Here is a 19,464-nt window from a genome sequence, read left to right on the forward strand (position 1 = left end):
ACCTTAAGTTCCTACATTGTGCAATTTTAATATACATTACCTGTATAATATAAATACAGTTACTCTGGAGATGACAGTGCTACTCTGTATGCAGAATTCAATGCATACAATTTAAAAGACAAAGGGTAGCTGAAGTCAAATGAATTCAGTAAGTCTTTTGGTTTTTTACAACAAATCGAGAAAAATCTCAGTTGAAGTTAATAAAATACAAAAAATATGCATCAGCAGAAGATCAATTCATGTGCACTGGGAAAAAAAATGGCATTGAATCTTCAGTGAAGTTCCCAGAGGCTCCTCTGTAAGCACCTCCATTACCACACAAAGGCAGCTCGCTCCCGCAACATCCTGACCCCAAAGCGCTGCCACTCCCTCTGGTAGATCCACAGCTCCTGAGTGGTGTCCAGACAGGCCAAAACTGCCCCTCCTTTCCAGGCAATCAAACGTGGATCCATATCCTAAATTCAGAACACAGATTGCACACAGTCATTGCTCTCATTTGGCATCGTTCTCCAAAGTTGTATCTTATTTTTCCAACACTATTCACTAGTTAGAATCTGGTGGGGTAGGGGAAGAGATAAGTTTTACAGTATTATCCAGGAAAAAGTAGTAAGATAAAAATATTTAATTGATGTGAGAAGTCACTTTTTGTTTTAAGATGCTTTCTAAGGACATAACGAAAATCTTGCCTTCAGTAATGGAGGCTCTGAAATAGGTGGAAGTATATTTACAAGTTTTGCCTGATTAATGCCAAATGAAAATTAATCTCAATGCCTGTTTTTCTATTATCTTCGTAATACTAAAAAAATTTTAAAAATCACAATTTCTTGCTGAGGAGACATGTTTCCTGCATGGGCCAGTCCTAACTGCTTCTTTAAGAATAGGGCCTTGAGCTAATAGACACTTCAGTGATCTGTACCAGTCCCACTCTTGCTATGCCTCTAAGGCCCTGTCTCTAACCAGCCAGTGCTATGTCATAGGCTAAAGCTCCCTTAAATCTCAGATATTCAACTACTCTGGGATTTTAAAAGAATTTTTTTCTTTTAACCTTTCAAAGATTTAAACCAATCATAGTTTACTAACTACTTAGCCATCAGTTAACAGTTACCTTAGGCCTTGTGATGACCTCAACATTTTCAACAACTCTTCTGAAGGAAGGTGGCATTTTGTTGAGAATTCGGTGTTGAAGAAACTCTTGAGCTTTATGAAACATAAGGCCTCCTCCCACTACTAAGATGGAGCTGTACATCTTCTTTTTTGTATCATCAGATGCTGGAACGAATGAATATATAGAAATACATCTGTTTTTTGAAGTTATTATGGTCTGTATTACAATTAATTTAGTGCAAGTCAAACCAGAGAGAAACTGATGTTTGCTTTTAAAATTCTTCTATTCCTTGGACACATAGCTCAACAAACATCAACAAAGATGCAAGCATAAGAAACAGTGTAGCTACTCTCCAGATGATAAAACCTAGGGACACATCTTTCTTTGATGAAATACAGGAGTTACATAAATCCACCCTGAGGTCTATTTCACAGACTTGTACAAATGCAATTCTTACCACAGCAGTCGATACTATGAAGGATGGCTTTGTCCAGGCCCAGGGCTTTCCCTTCAAACTGAGAAATAGCAGTTTTCCTGGACATGTGTGCACTTAAAGGTTCCTCTGAATCATTGCCAGGTATCATACAGTCACCCTGGGAAGAGCCCAGCTCCACTTCTTGGGGGTAGATCCTCTCTGAAATGTCTGAGGATTGGCCTCTCAATTCTCCCTCAAATGCACCAGGCTTTGACATAGATTTTCTGTCAGCTGTAGCTTTTGCAGACTTCAAAATGAGAAAACAAAAATGTAAAAATGTCACAGCTGGTTACAGAACAGTATAAAGACTTAACTAAGCACCTCTGTACTTCCCTTCACCTTTTTGGCCAGCAAGGTTAAGCCCTGCATTATTGCCTCATCTGATTTTCATTTTAATCCTCATGTTCTAAGTAAGGGCTTATTTTGAACCCCATCAGATTGCTCAATCCCATAATAGAGGGATCCCTTCTTAGACTTTAAAAATGCACACTTCTAATTAAAGAATTGTTTAGGCATCTGTAACTACTTAACTTTAAATTTATTCTTTAATACTTCTGACCGAGGTAACAAACTGGTTTCTGAGATGAGCTAATTGAGTCCTCATTTTATTCCCCAATTAAAAGACAGTTAATTAAAAATAAAACCAGCAATCACACACCTGCTCCTGCTTACTTTGTGTGGCCAGCAGATAATGTTCATCGTGAGGATCCTCAGGATCACCTTGTGACCTGTGCTGCAAAATTGTCATTTTTTGTCCAACAATTCCAAAAGTTGCTGGATAAAACAGAGCCATGGGTGCCTGAAGAGAGATTTGGCACGGTTTTACTACAGTATTCCTTCTTATGGCCTTTACTACAGAAAAAAGAAAAGTCTCATTCTATTTTATCTCTATTCAAAATTAAATGGAGGTGTTTTTTTTCCAGGTAGTTTGTGAAATACTAAAGTGTCTTCTGTTTTTTATAATTAAAAAACATGCCAACAATTACACAAGTCTCTTTAGAGATTTAGCATTGTGTGATAAACAAGTACACAATTGTAATTTGTTACAAAATCAGAAAATTCAATGGTAAGCTGAAAAACTTGCAAAGTTAACATTAATGCTTTGAACTTGAAGGATAATTATCACATTTAGATGAAGCAACAATCATTGTGGCTAAAGCTACTCATGAAGTCTTGTGCATCCACCAGTGCTGCATTAGGCCCACTCATCCATACAGGAATTCATTTTATCTACAAGCAGTTTAAGAACAATCCTTAAATCACATGGGCTGAGTAGCACTGGACTGATACAAATTGAGGCTCTGAGTCTGAATGCTCATTACGTTTGTAATTTAATTTAAAAATCACCTGTAATTTCTCATCCCCTAACCGGAACTGGTACAATAAAGCTGGAGAATCCGGATGCCGGATTTGGAACTCATGATCTTGCAATCCAGAAATATCCTAAGGTAAGAAACAATGGAAACAACAACAAAAAAAATCTTTTATATCTATCAAGCTGCATAGTCTATTTAACTAAAGCAAACAAAAAAAAAGTAACAAAACTCTCTCCTAACTATGGATTTTATTTAGCTATTCTTGAGTTTTTAAAAGTCCTTTCCATGTAGTATGATGTGCCAGACAGCTTTCTACATGCCTAAGCCTTTACAATGAGGGTTTTGCAGGAAGAAGAGACCTGCTGGCAGATCTTACAGAACTCAAGTCGAAAACCAGCAAGTATGCAATTATTATAAGCTTCTTTCAGCAATAAGAACAAAGAAATTATCTTTCTAAGGGTTGGGATTCCTTTCACCTAGAGGAAAAATAAACTAAGTTACAAAAATTTCAAGTCTAAAGCTTCTACAGCTTTTGCCAGTATTCTCCTGAGTAAAATATTTACAACTTGGACTCATAAAAAAGGCTCCCCAGAGTAACATTCTGTAAAATAAAAAATAATTACTTGGATAACACATGATTTGCCCCTTCTCACCTGATCTAGATGGCAAAATGTCTCCTTTAGATGCTGAAGCAGCAGGCAATCCAACTTATTAGTTAACTGGCAGTCCCTGTATGGGAATCCTGCTCGTTGCATAAGCCAATAAAAACACCTTGACACATCAGATCCTCCATATGCAAGGCATAGCCTAAAGCACAGAGAAGAAAAAGATCTTTTTATGTAGTTACTGAAATACTGGCTGACTGCAGCAATAGTGAAAGGACTGCTAGGAAGATTTTAGCCACGTTGGAATCATGACTTCCACAGAGTTTACAGAACGCAGTATTAGTTCTGATCAGTTCTGCCTGTTTACTTCTTTTAAAGATAATTCTTTAAGGTTCATATTTCAACAGTTGTCCCTGTTAAATGCCTCAGAGTAAGAAAACCCCTATATTTCTATAACTTTTGTCTCCTTTTAGAAGTCAAATCTTTGGTAAGCAAGTAAGTCCATGATTATAACAATTCTGCACACTCTAAGGTACCTGGTGTTGCGATGGGAAACACCATCTTCTACACAGCAAACACTTGTCTTCTGATCTCCCACATCCACAATGCATGCACTGCTTAAACCACTTCCAAAGGTAGCACAGACAGACTCCTGGTGTACAATAATTCCTAGCAACACAAGAAAAAATTATATTAAATTTAGGCCAAACATTTCAGTCATGTTGCTGACATTTAAAGGACATTTTAATGTCTTTTAAAAAGCTACAAATAGCCTGACTCTCCCCTGAAAGCCTGTATATTTAATGAAGGTGGGGTGGGGCGTACTTACGAGATTTTTTTTGTTGAATAAGGCTTTAAAAGTCCTGATAGGAAGCTAAGAGCAGGGTCAAATGATCCTTTTTCTACAAGATTAAAGGTATTGTCTCCAAACTGCAAGTATTTTTTCAATCTGGTAATGCAGGGTCTTGGCTACCAGATGTACATGCAATATTTTTCTAATTTTTTTTCTGGTTTTGATCAAGTAGCATTATTATTAGCATTTCAGATATGGTCTTTAAGTAGTTATGACATAAGGCCCAATTTGACCCTCTTTTTTCCCTACAATCCTACAATGTGCTTTACAGAGCACATTTGTGTCACAAGCCCATACTTAAACCTGGGAAGTACCAGAGATTCCAGTCTGTCCTTCTAGGCAGTCATGCATTCTAGAAATACTGAAGAAATCAGACTGCTGCTACTTTTACCCCAGCTGAATGAGAAGCCCACAGCTGGAATGCATAACAGCAAACCAAAAAACTTGTTTCAATATTTTTCAAAAAAACCCCATTTTACTCCTTTAGAAGAGACAGCAGTTATGTGATTGGCAAAAGATGAGGGTGCTAGTCCTAGCTAACCTGGGACTGATGTGCAAAAATGTGCCTTAAAAGAAATATGCCTTAAAAGAAAAAAAATGCAAGTACTTCCTTCACTATGGTTTTTACCTGAGAAGCCCATCTTCATTAGGATCATATTTACCAGTTCTTTCACATGTTGTTTATTATAGATGTCTGGAATTAGTAAAATGCATCTGTAGTACTGAAGACAAGAACAGTAAATTAAAGCCAGCTCTCAAATGAAGTTCGATATACAACTTAATTAAAAAAAAATCAAAATTTGAGGAAAGGGGAAGGTTTTCAATACTTTAAAAAAAATGTTCTAAGTAAGTGCCAAGAGTCCATAGCCATTAAAATGTTTAAAAGTACACCAGGCATGAAACAAATACCTACTTAGCAAGGATAAGTAATTACACAAGTATTAGGCAGTCGTTCCCCAGGTGCCTCCTTTACAGTCAACAAAAAAACCAAAGACTAAAACTGTGAAATGTCTATCATGGGATTTCTAAACATCCTTGTTAGAGGTTCTATCAACAGCTTTTGTCTTAAAGACATGGACAAAATTCCAGATGGAGTCCTGGGATCCCTGCTCACCAGCAGAAAAGAAGGTATTTACTAAGGAAAGCACCTCTAAGAGGCTACCAATACCAGCAAGTTGCTTCTCTTTTACAGTAACATTTAGAGAAGTGGATACAGCCCCCTCCACATAAATGTGCTGTTCACAGCTCACCTTTAGGTCTTTCAGAGGTATTTCCAGGTACTTTTGTATTGCATGTGACCATATAACTTCCAGGTCTGCCAGTACTGCAGTGAGGGAGCCACCAGGTCCTGCGTGGAGATTCAGCTGCCCCCTTCTAATGGGCCAATGGATGTTGTAAGAATCCAATGGATTAACATACAGGGCCTGAAAATGAGAGATTGCATTCTGGACATTGCTTTTCCCAAAAAAAATACTAACAAAATGAGTAACAAGTGGGAAGAAAAGTATTTCAGAAGCACACACAAGACACTGCAGAGCTCAGACTGATGTAACAGCAATATAGCGGATTTCTTTGCAACAGGGCTTGATTAACCATTAGAATAAAAATTCAGCAAATACATAGTCTAAATTGTTTGAATGTTCTTACCCACAGACATCTAGTGAATATAAAGCTGTATTTTTCTACTATCTCATATTAGAAACTAAAATAATTTAAATACTTTGAAGCCCACAAATATCAAGTTACTCAGTGGTAATTCCATGTAGTGATACTTTTATCAGTTTCTTTCTTTTTCTCTGAATTATGCCATATGGGTGAAGTTCTCATTTACTCCCTGCAAAAGCCCTGATTTATAGCAGCAAGGGATCCAAGACACTTGTTAAGCAAATGGGGGAACCCTCTTGTCTTGCTGAATGATAAAAAATACTCAGTTACTCCACAGTACAGTTTCTCAGTTTTGCTTGGTTAGCTTTACACATCTTTCAGTACATACTAACTTATAGCAGACTGCAACTGATCAATGGCTGCATTAAAGCACACAAAGCCTCATTCAGCAGGAAAATCAATCTTACCTCTTCTCCTACCAAAAATTCAGGATGATTTGATGTGTTTGTCCACTTGGCCCCAGAGCTGTGATCCAAAATGGCAGGCCTCATCTGTCTGTTGTATGACCTGGCCTGAAATGTAACCAAACCAAATCCTGTTGATAAATATTTCACCGGTCACTTTTTATGCATGGAAGAAAAATGAAATATCCCTTTGAAGCCAGCCCTTGAGGGATCACTTATCATCTTAATTTTCTCATGTTTTCAGTTAGGTAGCAGAATAACACCCATATTTGGTCTAGGAAGGGTATCTGTTCTTGTCCTGAAGCACAGCATCTCACCCAAGGACTACATGAATGAACAATTTAATAAGAGCTAAAGAATGAGTTACCTGATCAGGTGACACTGGTATGCGCCTCGCTCCGTTTGACATCTTTTTGGACCATATTGCTTGGTCCACCATTTTAAGGCCATTTTGTCTCTGCTCAGTACTTTCAGGTTTCTAAGGAAAAACCCCAAATATGCAATATTTAGACTGAAGCTATTAGGAAACAATGAAATAATTTCTTATTAAATTTAGATAGACAGTAGAAAGGACAGATGCTTGTACAATCTAAAACAGACTTATGCTTATTTTAAAAGAAACTATTTTTTATATTAGAGTTCCCAACACCTATTCAAGTCAGCTTGAATCTTTTAACTGCTTTTAGTGGCTGCTGGACTTCATCTCTAGTGATGTGCTCAGGCCATTATCTACTTAACTACAGACATATGAAATAGGAACAAAAATGTTTAAACAGATCTCCATTATTTAATGGTGAGGTCTAATATTAGCGAGGTTAGTTTGATTTTTACAGATTCAGACTACAAGTAAGCTTATTACATATGTCTTTTGACCAGGCTGGCCTAAAATGACTTGCTGTGTTACCCAAGTCACTAACCAGTAACCAACACATTCACAAACGGAGAAGTCTGATTCTAATCCTACAGCTGGCATTCCACCAGAAGAAATACTGAGTGTGGTACCAGGGAAATCAACATGTACAAACCCTCATCCTGTTAATTCTTTAGGTCTAGCTCATTGCAAACAAATAAAATAAATAAATCAAATAGACTGATCCAAGCCTAGTGACTTCAGTAGGTGACATCTACAGTCCTTATAAGGGTGAAAAAAAAAAGTTTGACACGAGATGTATTCTCCTCTGGAAAACCACGAACTGACTTCAGTAGGTGACATCTACAGTGCTTATAAGGGTGAAAAAAAAAGTTTAACACGAGATGTATTCTCCTCTGGAAAACCACGAAGGATGACAGGCACATATGCACTACACCAGAAACCAAACCGCCCCAGAGCGGGCGATGGAGACGCGGGTTTCGGCGAGGCGGGCCCGCGCTCACATTGAGGCCGTCCCTGAGGAGCCAGCTGTCCCTGTAGGCCGCCTGGCCCGGCTGCTTGTGCCGCCGCGCGATCACGTGCGGGATGCCCGCGGGCAGCGTGTCCGTGGCCCGCCCGAGCCGCAGGGTGGTCGAGCCGGGGTGGATCACCACGATGAAGTTGCTCTGTATTTGCTGAAAGCAGCACAACGAGCACGGAGTCAGATCGAGCGCCCAGGACCACCCGGAGCCCTCCCGGCGCTTCCACACCCCCTCCGCAGGCCTTTAAAAGGCCGAGCCCGGGCCGGGCCCGCCCCAGCGGGGAGGGAGCAGCGCCCGGCAGCCGCCGCTCCGGGCCTCACCTCCTGCAGCGACTCGGGCACGGCGGCGGGGACGATGGGCCGCTTCACGCCGCGCTGCTCGCGTTCCCGGTCGCGCTCCTTGTCCTTGCCGTTCTCCGCCTCGCCTTTCTCCGCCTGGGTCATGCTCCGGCCGGGCGGAAGCCGCGTCTGCCGGCCCCGAGCGGCGCCGAGCCCGGCGCGGGGCGGAAGCGGGCGGGCCCTGGCCCGGCCCCGCCCCTCGGCAGGTACTGGGAGAGGCCTCGGCGGCTCCCGGGCGCTGCCGGGATGGCTCCGCTTGGAGCGGAGCGCGGGGCTCCTGCCCCGGCGCTGAGGAGCCCCGCAGCGGCACGGGGAGCCTGGGGAGCAGCCCTGCCGCGGGTCCGGTGGAGCGCCAGCCAAACGCTCTCAGCTGGGCTGGTACTGCTGGAGCTTAAAATACTCTGTACAAAGGCTGGTGTACGTGATAAGCTGCAGCCTCCCTGTTTGTGGGCAGCGAGCACCTTTATAAACTGTGCAGAGAGGGTGTTTCACTAGAGCTGGGGCAGATGTGTTTTTTAAAGGCTGAAAACTGCTGTTCCACAGCCTAAAAGAGAGGAATTTTGTGTTAAGTAGGCGTGGTATCTGCGGGAGTGACTTGTTAATTGAGGGCATTGTTGATTAATGTCCTGCTAAGGACTGTTAAAGAATACGTTCAGTGCAAGAACAGTGAGAAACTCCCATCCTGAAAAGGGGTACATCAGATAAAAGATAGTTACTATTTGAAAGAAAATAACTACTCTGGGATAGCCTTCAGCATTTGAGTTGACCTCTTTTTTCTTCATGTAATAATAGCAAATTTTATTGTAAAAAACCTTAAAATTTGTACAGTAAATATTTTTACTCGTTTCAGTAAGTTTTTAGGGGAGAATTAAGTTCTTTCAAGGGGTGTTTCTGTTATAAACACCATTATGGACCTTAGTAAAGCAAGGGCTGTAAAACAAAATAATTTGTTAACATTTTTGAAATGCTTTTAGAGTATCATTAATAGAAGGAAAATACAACAAAGTACGTGTTATGAATAGAAAATTGTATTTTTTTTAAGTTTCAGAGTGAAGCAAGGGTTGTAAAACAAAGTAATTTGTTAACATTTTTTAAATGCTTTTACAGTATCATTAATATAAGGAAAATAGAGCAAAGTACGGAGTGTTTGTTCTGAAAGAGTAAGTAGAAAAGCTCTTAGGAAGTGCTCCTTTGACTTTTGAGGGACCACCTCTATCAACTATAAATATGTATTTATATATATAAGAAGGCTTATTGTACTTCAGATTTTTTCAATTTTTAAAAATGATGAGAAAATCAGCCTCGTGACAAGCCAAATATAATTTACTTATAACGTTGCAACTACAGTAAAATGTTCAGAAACTATACAAAGACTTTAGACAGTAAACATGTATTTAATGAAACTGTCGTTCAGTTACACCGGATCCTTGAGGAAGGAGTTCCCAGTACAACTTCATTGATCTGCTTCTATCACAGAACAGTTTCCAGTCAGGCATACACATCCCCATTTGGTCCACCACTAAACTCTTTTCATGTGGCTGATGTGTATGCTTGTGCCTGCCTCTTCAGCAGGCGTTTACCTAAAAGACAAAGCAGTAACAGTACATTTACAAAGGCCTTTCTTGTGAGATGAAATTAACTAGAAAATTTAAAATAATATTGCTTTTAATTTAGCTAAATGAGATATGCTAAAGACTTGCTAACTATTTCTGAGCAGGTTACACATAGCTGTGATTACCCAAAAGCCATCTCCATGGTCTTTGCAAGAAAACCACAACGTCCCAGGGTTTTTCTCGCACTTGGAAGAAGCTTATCCTTGTTCCAGTGGACTGAAATACTGGTGTCAGTTTCCTGGTATATGAACTTTTTCCTACAAGGTTTACAGGTAATAACCACCTGCATGGGTTGTTTTCCTTGTAACTTTTATTATAGTAACAATGGGAATGACTGATGAAAAACAAAGTTTACTTAAGTCTTAAAGTAAATTAAACCATACTGTAAATACACTCAGTGTCAGCTGTAACTCCCAGCAGCCAAACTAATTATTAAACAGAATTAAATATCAGGCAGTTGTAAGAAATTTAAAACCTCTTTTACTTTTACCTCTATTTTTAGGCAATTCTAATTTTAACACTTTACTGGAATTCAAGATTTTTCCCCCATTATAATGACACAGCCATGGCATGGCTGTGTCATTATAATGGGGGAAAAAAACCCCATTTTTACTGTCTTGTAACAACTTTATATTTTTCTTTCAGTTCTGTTGAGAAATACCAACTTTAACCAAAACCCATCACGTCATATAACTATTAGAAATGCAAACAAAGCATCATTTTCTAACAATCCGCTTTTTAAATCAGCAGCTAAAAAAGATGAGAAGCTATAAATAACTTATCAGCTGTGCTCAAAAATCTTTGCCACACTTTGTCTATCAATTTCTGTGCAATTAAAACTGAAAGCCCACCATTCCTAAACCAAAATCCTTTTTAACATCCCTTCCCCCTGCTTGTTCTCCCCTTTACTGGAAGTATCTTTATTTCTTTTATTGTTGAATAATTTTGATTATTTTCCTGTTTTGGTAACTTCTGCAGCAGGAAGACAAAACTCTCCATTCTACCTTTACCCTGAATTAACACTGCTATTAAAAAAAACCCCAAACCCTTCAAAGCAGGATGCAGCAGATTTGGAATTACCTTCCTCATCCACCTCCAGCCATCGGGGGTGGACTGGGGCCTCCCCCCCAGTGATTTATTCGGCCCATCCGCCGGCGAGGATTTGCTGGAGGCCTGGAAAGAAAGGAATTCTACCTTCATTAAACTTTTCAACAAGAAACACAATAACACTGTCTCTAAATGTCAGTAGTGAGAAAGTCTGAACCTCTAAAAAAAGTTGAGTTTCACCTGGAAAGCTGTAAGAAAAGCCCAACCCCACTATCACAAAAATCCTCTCCTGTTTCCACTGCTGTGTGATGTGAGAAGGCCCTGAACCTCTGAAAAAGCTGTTTCACCTGGAAAGCTGTAAGAAAACCCCATTATCACAAAAATCCTCTCCTGTTTCCACTGCTGTGTGATGTGAGAAGGCCACAGATCACTGATGCTTTTACACAGTTCTACACAACACTTAGGCTGCAGTGTTCATAGAAATTGCACCCCTGTAATAGTGCTTTGCTTTAGGTAATGTAATACAAGAAATGACTGCACTAATGCAAGTCAAATGCTGAGTACAAATATACCTAAGAAAATAATTTTAACAAAGATGTATCTTGTCTCCTAGGCAGGCTTTAAAAATATTTTCAGAGATGTTAGTCTGTCTGTACTGCTATTGCAGGTGTCCAGAGCTGTGTATTGTTACCAACAATAGTGCAGATAACCACTTTAGCCTTCCTCCACAACCCAATTCAATGCAAATCACAACTGTAATCTGCTCAGATTCATGTCACTTCACCAAGACAGAGGAAAAAAACTGTGTGAATATGAGAAAAATACCCTCTTCCATCATGGTATCCTGAATAGGAGGAAGATGTGTAGCCTCTTCTTCTTAAATCTGGTTGAATAATGCTCTGGAAACTGAAAAATGAAAACAATGGTTAGGTGAATTGATAGCTAGATATAGTTTTTGAATATTTTGATTGGAAGCTAAGAAATGGCCTGAAAAACAGTAAATAGTGTTCAGGAATGAACAGTGTATCTCCTCATGATCACTGTTGTTTAAATCTTGGTAAATTGTTTCCTATATATGAAATTAGAACCTTAAATAATTCCAAATTACAGTGAGGCTTAAACTATAAAATCTAGTTTTCTTAGTAATATGCAAGAAATGCATAAAGTATAAACTTATAACTGAAATCGCTAACAACTGTTGAATATATCACATGAACTTTGTTTGTTAACTAGCTTTGATCCAAATTTGTGTTTACTGTGTGATTACTTTGATGTAGTCAGAATCTATTGTCACCAGTAAAAATTCTCCAAACAGCTTAATTATTTGATCAGCTAGTGATGCTTTTTAACAAAAGTTAATATTTAATTTCTGCAGTATCAAAATAGATTAAATTTAAGACAACTCATTTGAACTGCCAATAAGTTATAGTCACTTCTCATGCACTTTTTGTTAAGTATACCGTGCTTAATAAACACAACCACATAGTTGTAGTAAAGCATTTATACATATGGAATGCTAGAGAATAAATAAAATATTTTTATTGTTGTGTTACTGATAGCATTGTGTAACTTCCACCTATGTTAAATCTAAAATGAAGTTCACCAAAAGAATGAACTTGTACTTACAACAGGACCACAAAATCTGCTATTGACCAGAAGAAATCTGTTATAGATGACAACCTCCAGGGAGCCCGACTCTGGTTTTCCAAAACTTGTCCTGTAACATATCCAGATACAAGACATCCAGTGACGTTCAGTGTGTGACACTGAACAGGACATTAACAAAACCAGATCTGCTAAGTCCAGAGCTTGCAGCTGGCACGGTGAAACTGCGCGTCATGGCAGCGAGTTTCATTTTCTGCAGGTTACTGCCCAAGTACTTGAGCTAAAGGGGTCAGCACCGCCACACGGGCTCCACGTCCAGAAAACCTACAGAAAGTACCAGCGCGGAGTCTGATTCCCCGTAAGCGGTTAAAGCGCCGCCTGTGACACTCCCGGTGTCGGCAGCACGCACTTGGACTCCTCAGAGTCCCCAGATCCGCTTTAGCAGCAGGCCAGGCTGGGCCCCAGGCCGCAGGGCAGCGCGGGGTGACGCGACACCGGCAGCTGCCAGACCCTGCCCGGCTGTCCCGGCAGCGGCGCCGCTGGGGGCGGCGCTCCGTGCAGCGCAGCCCCGGTGCCCCCGGTCGGTGCCAGCCCCCGGCCCGGCCCCTCACCGCCGCAGACACACAGCGCGGCTGCCCCGGCCCCCCGGGAGCCCGGCCCCTCACCGTTCGAGATGTACACCATGGCTGCCCGCCGGCCCGGCCCCGGCCCCGCTCCTGCGCCTGCGCGGCCGCCGCGCGCATGGGCAGCGGGCGGTGACGGCGGCGCCCGCGGAGGAGCGGCCGCGGGGCCTTGGGGACGCTGGGGTCCCTGTCCCCTCGCCTCAGGGCAAGGGCGTGCAGCCCTGAGATCAACGGGGTCCCACTCAGGACCGCCTGTTGTCGAGGGGTCCCTGTCAGCAGCCCTGTTATTAACGAGTTTTCCCTCGGCACCCCGGATAACGGGGCATCCCGCTCTGTACCCGGGGTAACGAGGGGTCCCCCTGAGCAGCCGGTTTTATTAACCAGGTTCCTCACAGTCCCCTGATAACGAGGGATCCCCTCAGAGTCTCGGTATCGGGACCCCTCTCAGTGCTACCAGTAACGAGGGATCCCCTCAGAGCCCCGGTACCGGGGCCGCTCTCAGTGCCCCGGGTAACGAGGGATCCCCTCACAGTTTCGTACCGGGCCCCCTCTCAGTGCCCCGGGTAACGAGGGATCCCCTCACAGCCCCGGTACCGGGGCCCCTCGGCAGCCGCGGCGGGGCCGGCCCGAGGCGGGCGGTGCTCGGGCGGGACGGCTCCTCCCTCCGAGGGGGCGGGTCTGGTCCACTAGAAAATGGATTTATTTTAAATAAAATAAATAATGATTTATAATTCCATTGCTGTTGGAGCTTCTCTGCCGCGTTTAGCGGTAGTAACGGGAGTTGGAATAGTCTGTCACGGTTTTATAAAAACGAAGTGTGCCTAGGCGCCTTCTGCAGTAATGATAGAAGTACGACCAAGTGCAGAAATGATTTAACATTTCTCTCCAAAGGGAACTTTTGTGCCCTGCGTTTAATGACAAGTATGTGGCTATGTTCGTGGGAATGTTCAGCCCTAAGTCGAGCATTTGTTTTAATTTATTTTATTTTTTTATAAAATCCTTGTCCTCAAATATTGGCTACCATTCCTTTTCTAGGAGAATACACACTTGTAGAATTGGGGGTAACTATACGGCTTTATAGGCAAATTTAATATAATACCTTCTCTTTCTGAGTTTTTAAGCTAAACTAATAGAGAAGGAATGTTTAATTCTGATGTGAAACAACGATTAAAAAAAAGTAAAACCACTTTAATCTTCCTTTGCAACAGCTGTGTTTTCCAAATGATGATGAGGTAAAGTCCTTTGCTAAGAGAGGAATAGCAGAAGAATGTTTTCTGAAGGTGAAATTGCAATACAGCGTCTCTGACAGCGCAGCTGTCCCCCAGCAAAGAAATTGTTTGCACCTGGCAGGTGTTTATAAATAAGCTCCGCAAACAACTGAAAGCAATTGATGAAGAAAAGTGCCTGTAACATGTAGGCGCACAGTTTGTGGTAATTGGAGAGGGGCTGGCCCAGCCCCATCCCCAGTGGGCACAGCTGTGAGCAGCACTGACAGCAATGAGCCAGGGAGTGCCCAGGGGCACTGAGCAACCTCCAAAGGGAGCAGAGGGCACACAGGGGCAATGCATCAATGTGAGGGGATAAAAGGTTGGGCTAAGGAACAAGAAGGGCAGACCCTTGCAGCCTCCTGAAGTGTTGGGATGTTACTCTGTAGGGCAGGCACCTGAAGCCTTCAGAAGAGGTATGGTGTTACTGTGTGGGCTTGAAGCTTTCTGAAATTGTATTGGGGATACTCTCTGTATGTGGCTCTCTCAACTGTGACATATGCTGTGATGTTTGCTGGGACAGTAACAAGGTGTCTAAAGTAAATGTTTATTGTTATTGGAAGAGGTGGCTAATCTGCAACTCAATAAAAGATGCAGTATAAAAGCATTTAGAAAATAGTGCTGTATAGTGCAAAAAAAAAAGGGGAATAAACACAGGCAGTATGTTAAAATGATCCAGGGACACCACCTATGTACCTTTTGCTTTCCAAATTATAGAAAATCCTGAAACAACAAAGAAAATCATTAGAGAGTTCTTAATGTGCTGCAGGAGTTTTTTTTGTTTGTTTATTTTTTGTTATTGTTTTTTTTTTTTTTGTGGTGGGGCGGGCGATATTTTAAAGTAAAATAAAATGTGAACTAGTCCTGGGTTTTTTAATAACAGAGATAAATAATGTTTCAGTGCCCTAGGATTATAGAGACAAAATATAATCTTTCTCTGTGAAATGTACTTTTGGTGGATGAAACTAAAGAACTTTTTAAAAATCCTTTTTAAATTGAGAGTACTGAGGATTGTACTCCTGACCATTTTATTTTTCTGAGAAGGGATGTCCAGATGCTTAACAATGGCAAAATCAGCAACCATTGTATAAAATGATACATGAAAATGTCAGTGTTTTTAGCCTATGAAAACAAGACTCACAAGCTGAGAACAAAATGAATCTGTTTATTGCAGAGTTAAAACAGTACTTGTACAATTAGTGTGACAGTCTTTGTTCAGTCCTATGCACACAACCTGGTTGTGGGCTGTAATAAATCTATTGGTGTTGGCCTGACTGGCTTTTGTTTTTTTTTTTTTTTTCCCCTCAAGGTTTCCAGGCTTTGAAGAAACAGGACACCTTTCCTGTTCTTATGTAGGGTATAATCCAAGTTCTTCCATGCTTCCCAGGAATTTTCTGCAGTGTTAGGCTTTTTTTTTTTTTTACTAGTGTTTATAACTGTTTTTAAAACACTAACATTTACATTATATATTAATTTATTTCCACATTTAACTTTTAGATGTGAAAATGTGACATTTATAAGTTAGGGTAAAACCAATGGTAGCATTGCATTATCAACCTGATTATGTCTTGGCCTGCCCTTGGGTGGGTAGAGAGGAGCAGTGGGAGGAGCTCTCCCTGTGCAGCTCAGTTTGTCAGGTGTGCCATGAGCCTCGCTCCTGGGAATGCCATGGCCCCGTGTCCCACTCAGGTGCCACCTTTGGGGCTGGCAGGTTCAGAGGATCAAGGGGCTGTGCACCTGTGCTTAGTGAGCAGTGGCAGAGGCATTTTGAGTCAGCAGCAGAAATGCACATTGGCTGGTTATCCTTGTGAGGGTGGGTGCTGTGAGCAGAAGTGTCTAAGAGCTAAAACTTACCAGCAGTGCTGTTTGGGAGCTGGGGAGCTGTGATTATTTGACAGTAGGCCACGGAAATACTCTTTTGCCACAAAGAGTAACACACATTAGGACTAGCAATTGAAAAAGAACAATGTTTTTTACATTTACTTTTTTAATGCCTTCTGAACTCTTAATGGGATACCTTCTGTTTTTAGATTGTTTAAGGTTTTTTTTGCATTCTGTTCCAGGCGTAGGTTTGTGTATTTTGTTTCCTTGTGGACTGTGTTTCGTACCAACACCTACACATACCATGTCTGGTACTGTCCTTTAGCAATGTTTTCTATAATTTTAGAATTTTTAAATTATTACTGTCCTTTAGTGATGTTTTCTATTTTTTCATGAAAAATAACAAAACTGTGGGCCAGCTATTTTGATAGCATTTTCTGTACTGAGGGATGACTTTTTAGTTATGGTGCAAGAGAACCTGAAAATGGTGTGCACAGGGTGGTGATACAGCATGAGCAGAAACTTGACCCTGTCCTGAAGAGGATTTGCAATATACTGATCCCATTTAAGAGCAGAAATAGAAAAGGCATTCGTTTTTTTCTTCCTGGACTGTAGTTATTTCACATGGTGATTATCGTGTTGCACCAGCATACAATTAAAATGGAAGCATTCAAAACTTAATTTGGACTTGAATTATTCATAAAAGAGCTGATTGTTATGTAGTATTTGTTTTATCCACCCAAAATTAATACTGTAGGTCTTAGAATGAGGTCTTCTATATTCCACGTTACAAATGTAAAATGTTTATTGCAACATAAACATAACACTCAGCAGATATTTCACAGGACTCTATTTATTAACTGCTTTTATAATAAAAATTTAAATAACTTGCTGTTTGTGGAAGAGCTGATACTGCTTGGGACTAGATTGTGTTGATTTGATGGCAGAATTTAAAATAGAATTTACCTGTTCAAGTAGCTTCAACTTTTGAATAATTGATTGAAGACCAAATTTATTTTATTCTTTGGGGCTCCAGATAGAGATCTCTTTAACGGAGAGCCCACAATATGTGAAAATATCTTGTGCATATTTCAACTGGAAATAATTTTGCAAAATCAGTATCTCTGATCCTGGCATAAAATCAGGTCAGGTGCATAATGCTATGAACAATTTTTTTTTGCTTGGCTGGACAGAGACTAGATAGTCTATTAACAGAATTTGTCTTCAAGTTGTTTATACAATTTCTTGGTATCTGAATAACAAACATGAAGAAGCTTTAGTTCAAAATTATTACGGTTAAGACTTTGAAAGCACATAGATGCTGGAAGGATGCCCAAGGTCTGCCTTGTGCTTTTGTATTTCTTTAGATAAAAGCATATCCTTATATACAGAAAGCCACGACTGTCTGTGTGTGTTACATATTCTTAACAAAGACTTTGCCCTGCACTAGAACAAAATTGGCGCTCACCAATTTAAAGTTGTATGAGAGTCTAGAAAGAGACTTCCAGCTCTAGGCAGAGTGAGTAGTGCTGCATTTAAAGTTCGGGCAGAGACAGAGCAGGTCAGTCCCTGCTGAAAGCCCCTGAGTGAGGGAACGCCCAGGATTCGGGCATGGGGATGCTTGGAGCATCCGTGGGGTGTGGAGGAACGCAACCTGCCTCCTGGGACCGCGCTGTGCCCTCGGCACAGCACAGCTGCGTCCTCCAACCCAGCCAAGTCCTTGCTCTGCTGCCACTTGACGCTTTGACACACAGACATGGCGAATTCTTCCCACGTCGGGGACTGTGTCGGCTACACACATTGAGAATTTGTTAGACGTTTCATGTAGACAGAGTTTTGGGTGAAGTGGGAGAAATGCTTGTATGTTTCCATATCGTTATTTTGTTGATGGGAATGATTGGGGGTTTTTTTGACTGGGGCTTGTTGGCTTTTCTTCCTTTTTGCCTCTGTATACTTCCCCCAGTTAGTGGAATATCAGATTTCCTTTTTTGTTACTGGAACAGTTGGCGCATTTTTTTTTCTTTAATAAATTAGAAAAAGGTGATAAAAATAAATGAAAAAACAACCTTTTGAAATATAGCAGATAGGAAAAATTATGATCATGACATGGGTCAACTGAAAATAAAAATCAAGTCCTCAAACCTGTGTGATAAGTTAATGGCAAAGCCTGAAATAGAACTGCCCTGCTTACTCTGCTACTTATGTCATTTCTTGAGGATATACTTGCATCTGTCAGGTAGAGGAAGCAAAAGCAGTCTCAGACTGTGTCAGTGTTTTGGTTTAAGGCAAATATCCTTTGCCTTGTTATGCGGTCTGCTAATGCATGAGAATTTGATTTTTCATGTACCTGATGATTCTGGATGGTGAATATGTGCACACACACAGTGCCTACTTTGGCATGTTTTCCTTCTTTTTCTGAATTCTTTAAAAATATTTGGCTTTCAAAGGAAAAGTAAAATTTAATACAATGAAATTTGAAGATTAAGAGTTCACATTATGGATGATCCTTTTTCACTACTGTTCCTTTATTTTAAAATCCTCTTTGTAAAGGCAGCTTGTAAGCACACCTACAGATTTCGTATAGTTATTGCCACCTCCTGGATTTTACTTTTTGGTACTAGTGATGATGTCATGCTGTTGTGGTATCTTTAGAAATGAAAAGGAATGATTAGCCAGGGAAATGGATTTGTTAAGACAGATGTGAGTGTTGCCTTTTTTTTGCCAGTCTGTTTAGCCCACAGACCAGGGCAGTGCATCAGCTGTAGGTGACCACACATGGTTCAGCTGATGTCACTGATGTCTTCTACTGTGATTTTGGTCTTATCTGCACGCAGAAATTTGCTTGTACTGATTTGCTTAGCATGATAGTACTAGAAAATTATGGAGAGATGCTCTAAAGACTGAAAAGATAAACATTTGAAGGGGAAAATGGCATCTTAGAATGCTGAAGAGTGGTTTAAATGCAAGACATTATCATATCTAAGTAAACCTGGTCTCCTTCAAAAGGTTTTACATTGAATGTGTTCTCTGGAGGCTGCTATGGCAGGTAGTGTGTTTCTGTTATCTGTAAAAGCTGTCTTAATTGTTTGGCATGCATTAGACTGTCTGTTTTTGGTGATAGCTTGGTTGTGAATACACTCAAAAGAGGGAAAAAAGCTTTAGCTCACTGATGCTGTGGAGCTGCTTGTAGATATCTGGAACATTCTTATCAGCTACCTGGTGAGACAGGAGTGGGCTCTTTGACCAAGGAAACTCCTGTGTGAAAAGTGGGAAAGGAAGCTGGGAAGACTTGCTTTCCAGCAAGGTGCTACTATTTGTCATTTATCTTTATTTTTGT

The 19,464-nt window shown here is 40.9% G+C and overlaps 3 protein-coding genes across 5 annotated transcripts in view; 1 reads left to right on the top strand and 2 right to left on the bottom strand.

Moving 5' to 3' along the window:
* Window positions 1–311: 311 nt before the first annotated feature.
* Window positions 312–8,658, bottom strand: ACTR8 (actin related protein 8). Its single transcript, XM_039695390.1, has 13 exons — window positions 8,136–8,658; window positions 7,798–7,968; window positions 6,791–6,901; window positions 6,427–6,531; window positions 5,605–5,778; window positions 4,983–5,076; window positions 4,038–4,170; window positions 3,550–3,703; window positions 2,928–3,023; window positions 2,239–2,379; window positions 1,563–1,827; window positions 1,106–1,269; window positions 312–455 (listed from the first exon to the last, which is right to left on the bottom strand). The coding sequence occupies exons 1-13, from the start codon at window positions 8,256–8,258 to the stop codon at window positions 312–314; spliced, it is 1,875 nt and encodes a 624-aa protein (XP_039551324.1). The 5' UTR covers window positions 8,259–8,658.
* Window positions 8,659–9,455: 797 nt separating this feature from the next.
* On the bottom strand, window positions 9,456–13,154 carry SELENOK (selenoprotein K). 3 transcript variants are annotated; one of them, XR_005626123.1, is made up of 5 exons: window positions 12,747–12,765; window positions 12,440–12,530; window positions 11,639–11,719; window positions 10,847–10,939; window positions 9,456–9,733 (listed from the first exon to the last, which is right to left on the bottom strand). XR_005626123.1 is itself a non-coding variant. In XM_039695530.1 (5 exons), exons 1-5 carry the CDS (start codon window positions 13,100–13,102, stop codon window positions 9,730–9,732), a joined length of 288 nt encoding a protein of 95 aa, XP_039551464.1. In that variant the 5' UTR covers window positions 13,103–13,154; the 3' UTR covers window positions 9,458–9,729. The 3 variants fall into 3 exon arrangements, 2 of the variants coding, with proteins under 2 accessions (XP_039551464.1, XP_039551465.1); XM_039695530.1 differs by lacking the exon at window positions 12,747–12,765 and adding an exon at window positions 13,084–13,154 and having other exon boundaries at window positions 9,458–9,733; XM_039695531.1 differs by lacking the exons at window positions 9,456–9,733; window positions 12,747–12,765 and adding an exon at window positions 13,084–13,154 and having other exon boundaries at window positions 10,843–10,939.
* Window positions 13,155–14,663: 1,509 nt separating this feature from the next.
* The window catches only part of CACNA2D3 (calcium voltage-gated channel auxiliary subunit alpha2delta 3), a 467,160-nt gene continuing 462,359 nt past the window's right edge, over window positions 14,664–19,464 (top strand). Inside the window, exon 1 of the mRNA XM_039695505.1 lies at window positions 14,664–14,722. The gene's annotated coding sequence lies outside the window, so the exon portion shown is untranslated. The remainder of the gene's footprint in view (window positions 14,723–19,464) is intronic.

Source organism: Passer montanus, unplaced genomic scaffold, assembly GCF_014805655.1.
Source record: "Passer montanus isolate IOZ18808 unplaced genomic scaffold, ASM1480565v1 scaffold9, whole genome shotgun sequence".
Classification (NCBI taxonomy): domain Eukaryota; kingdom Metazoa; phylum Chordata; class Aves; order Passeriformes; family Passeridae; genus Passer; species Passer montanus.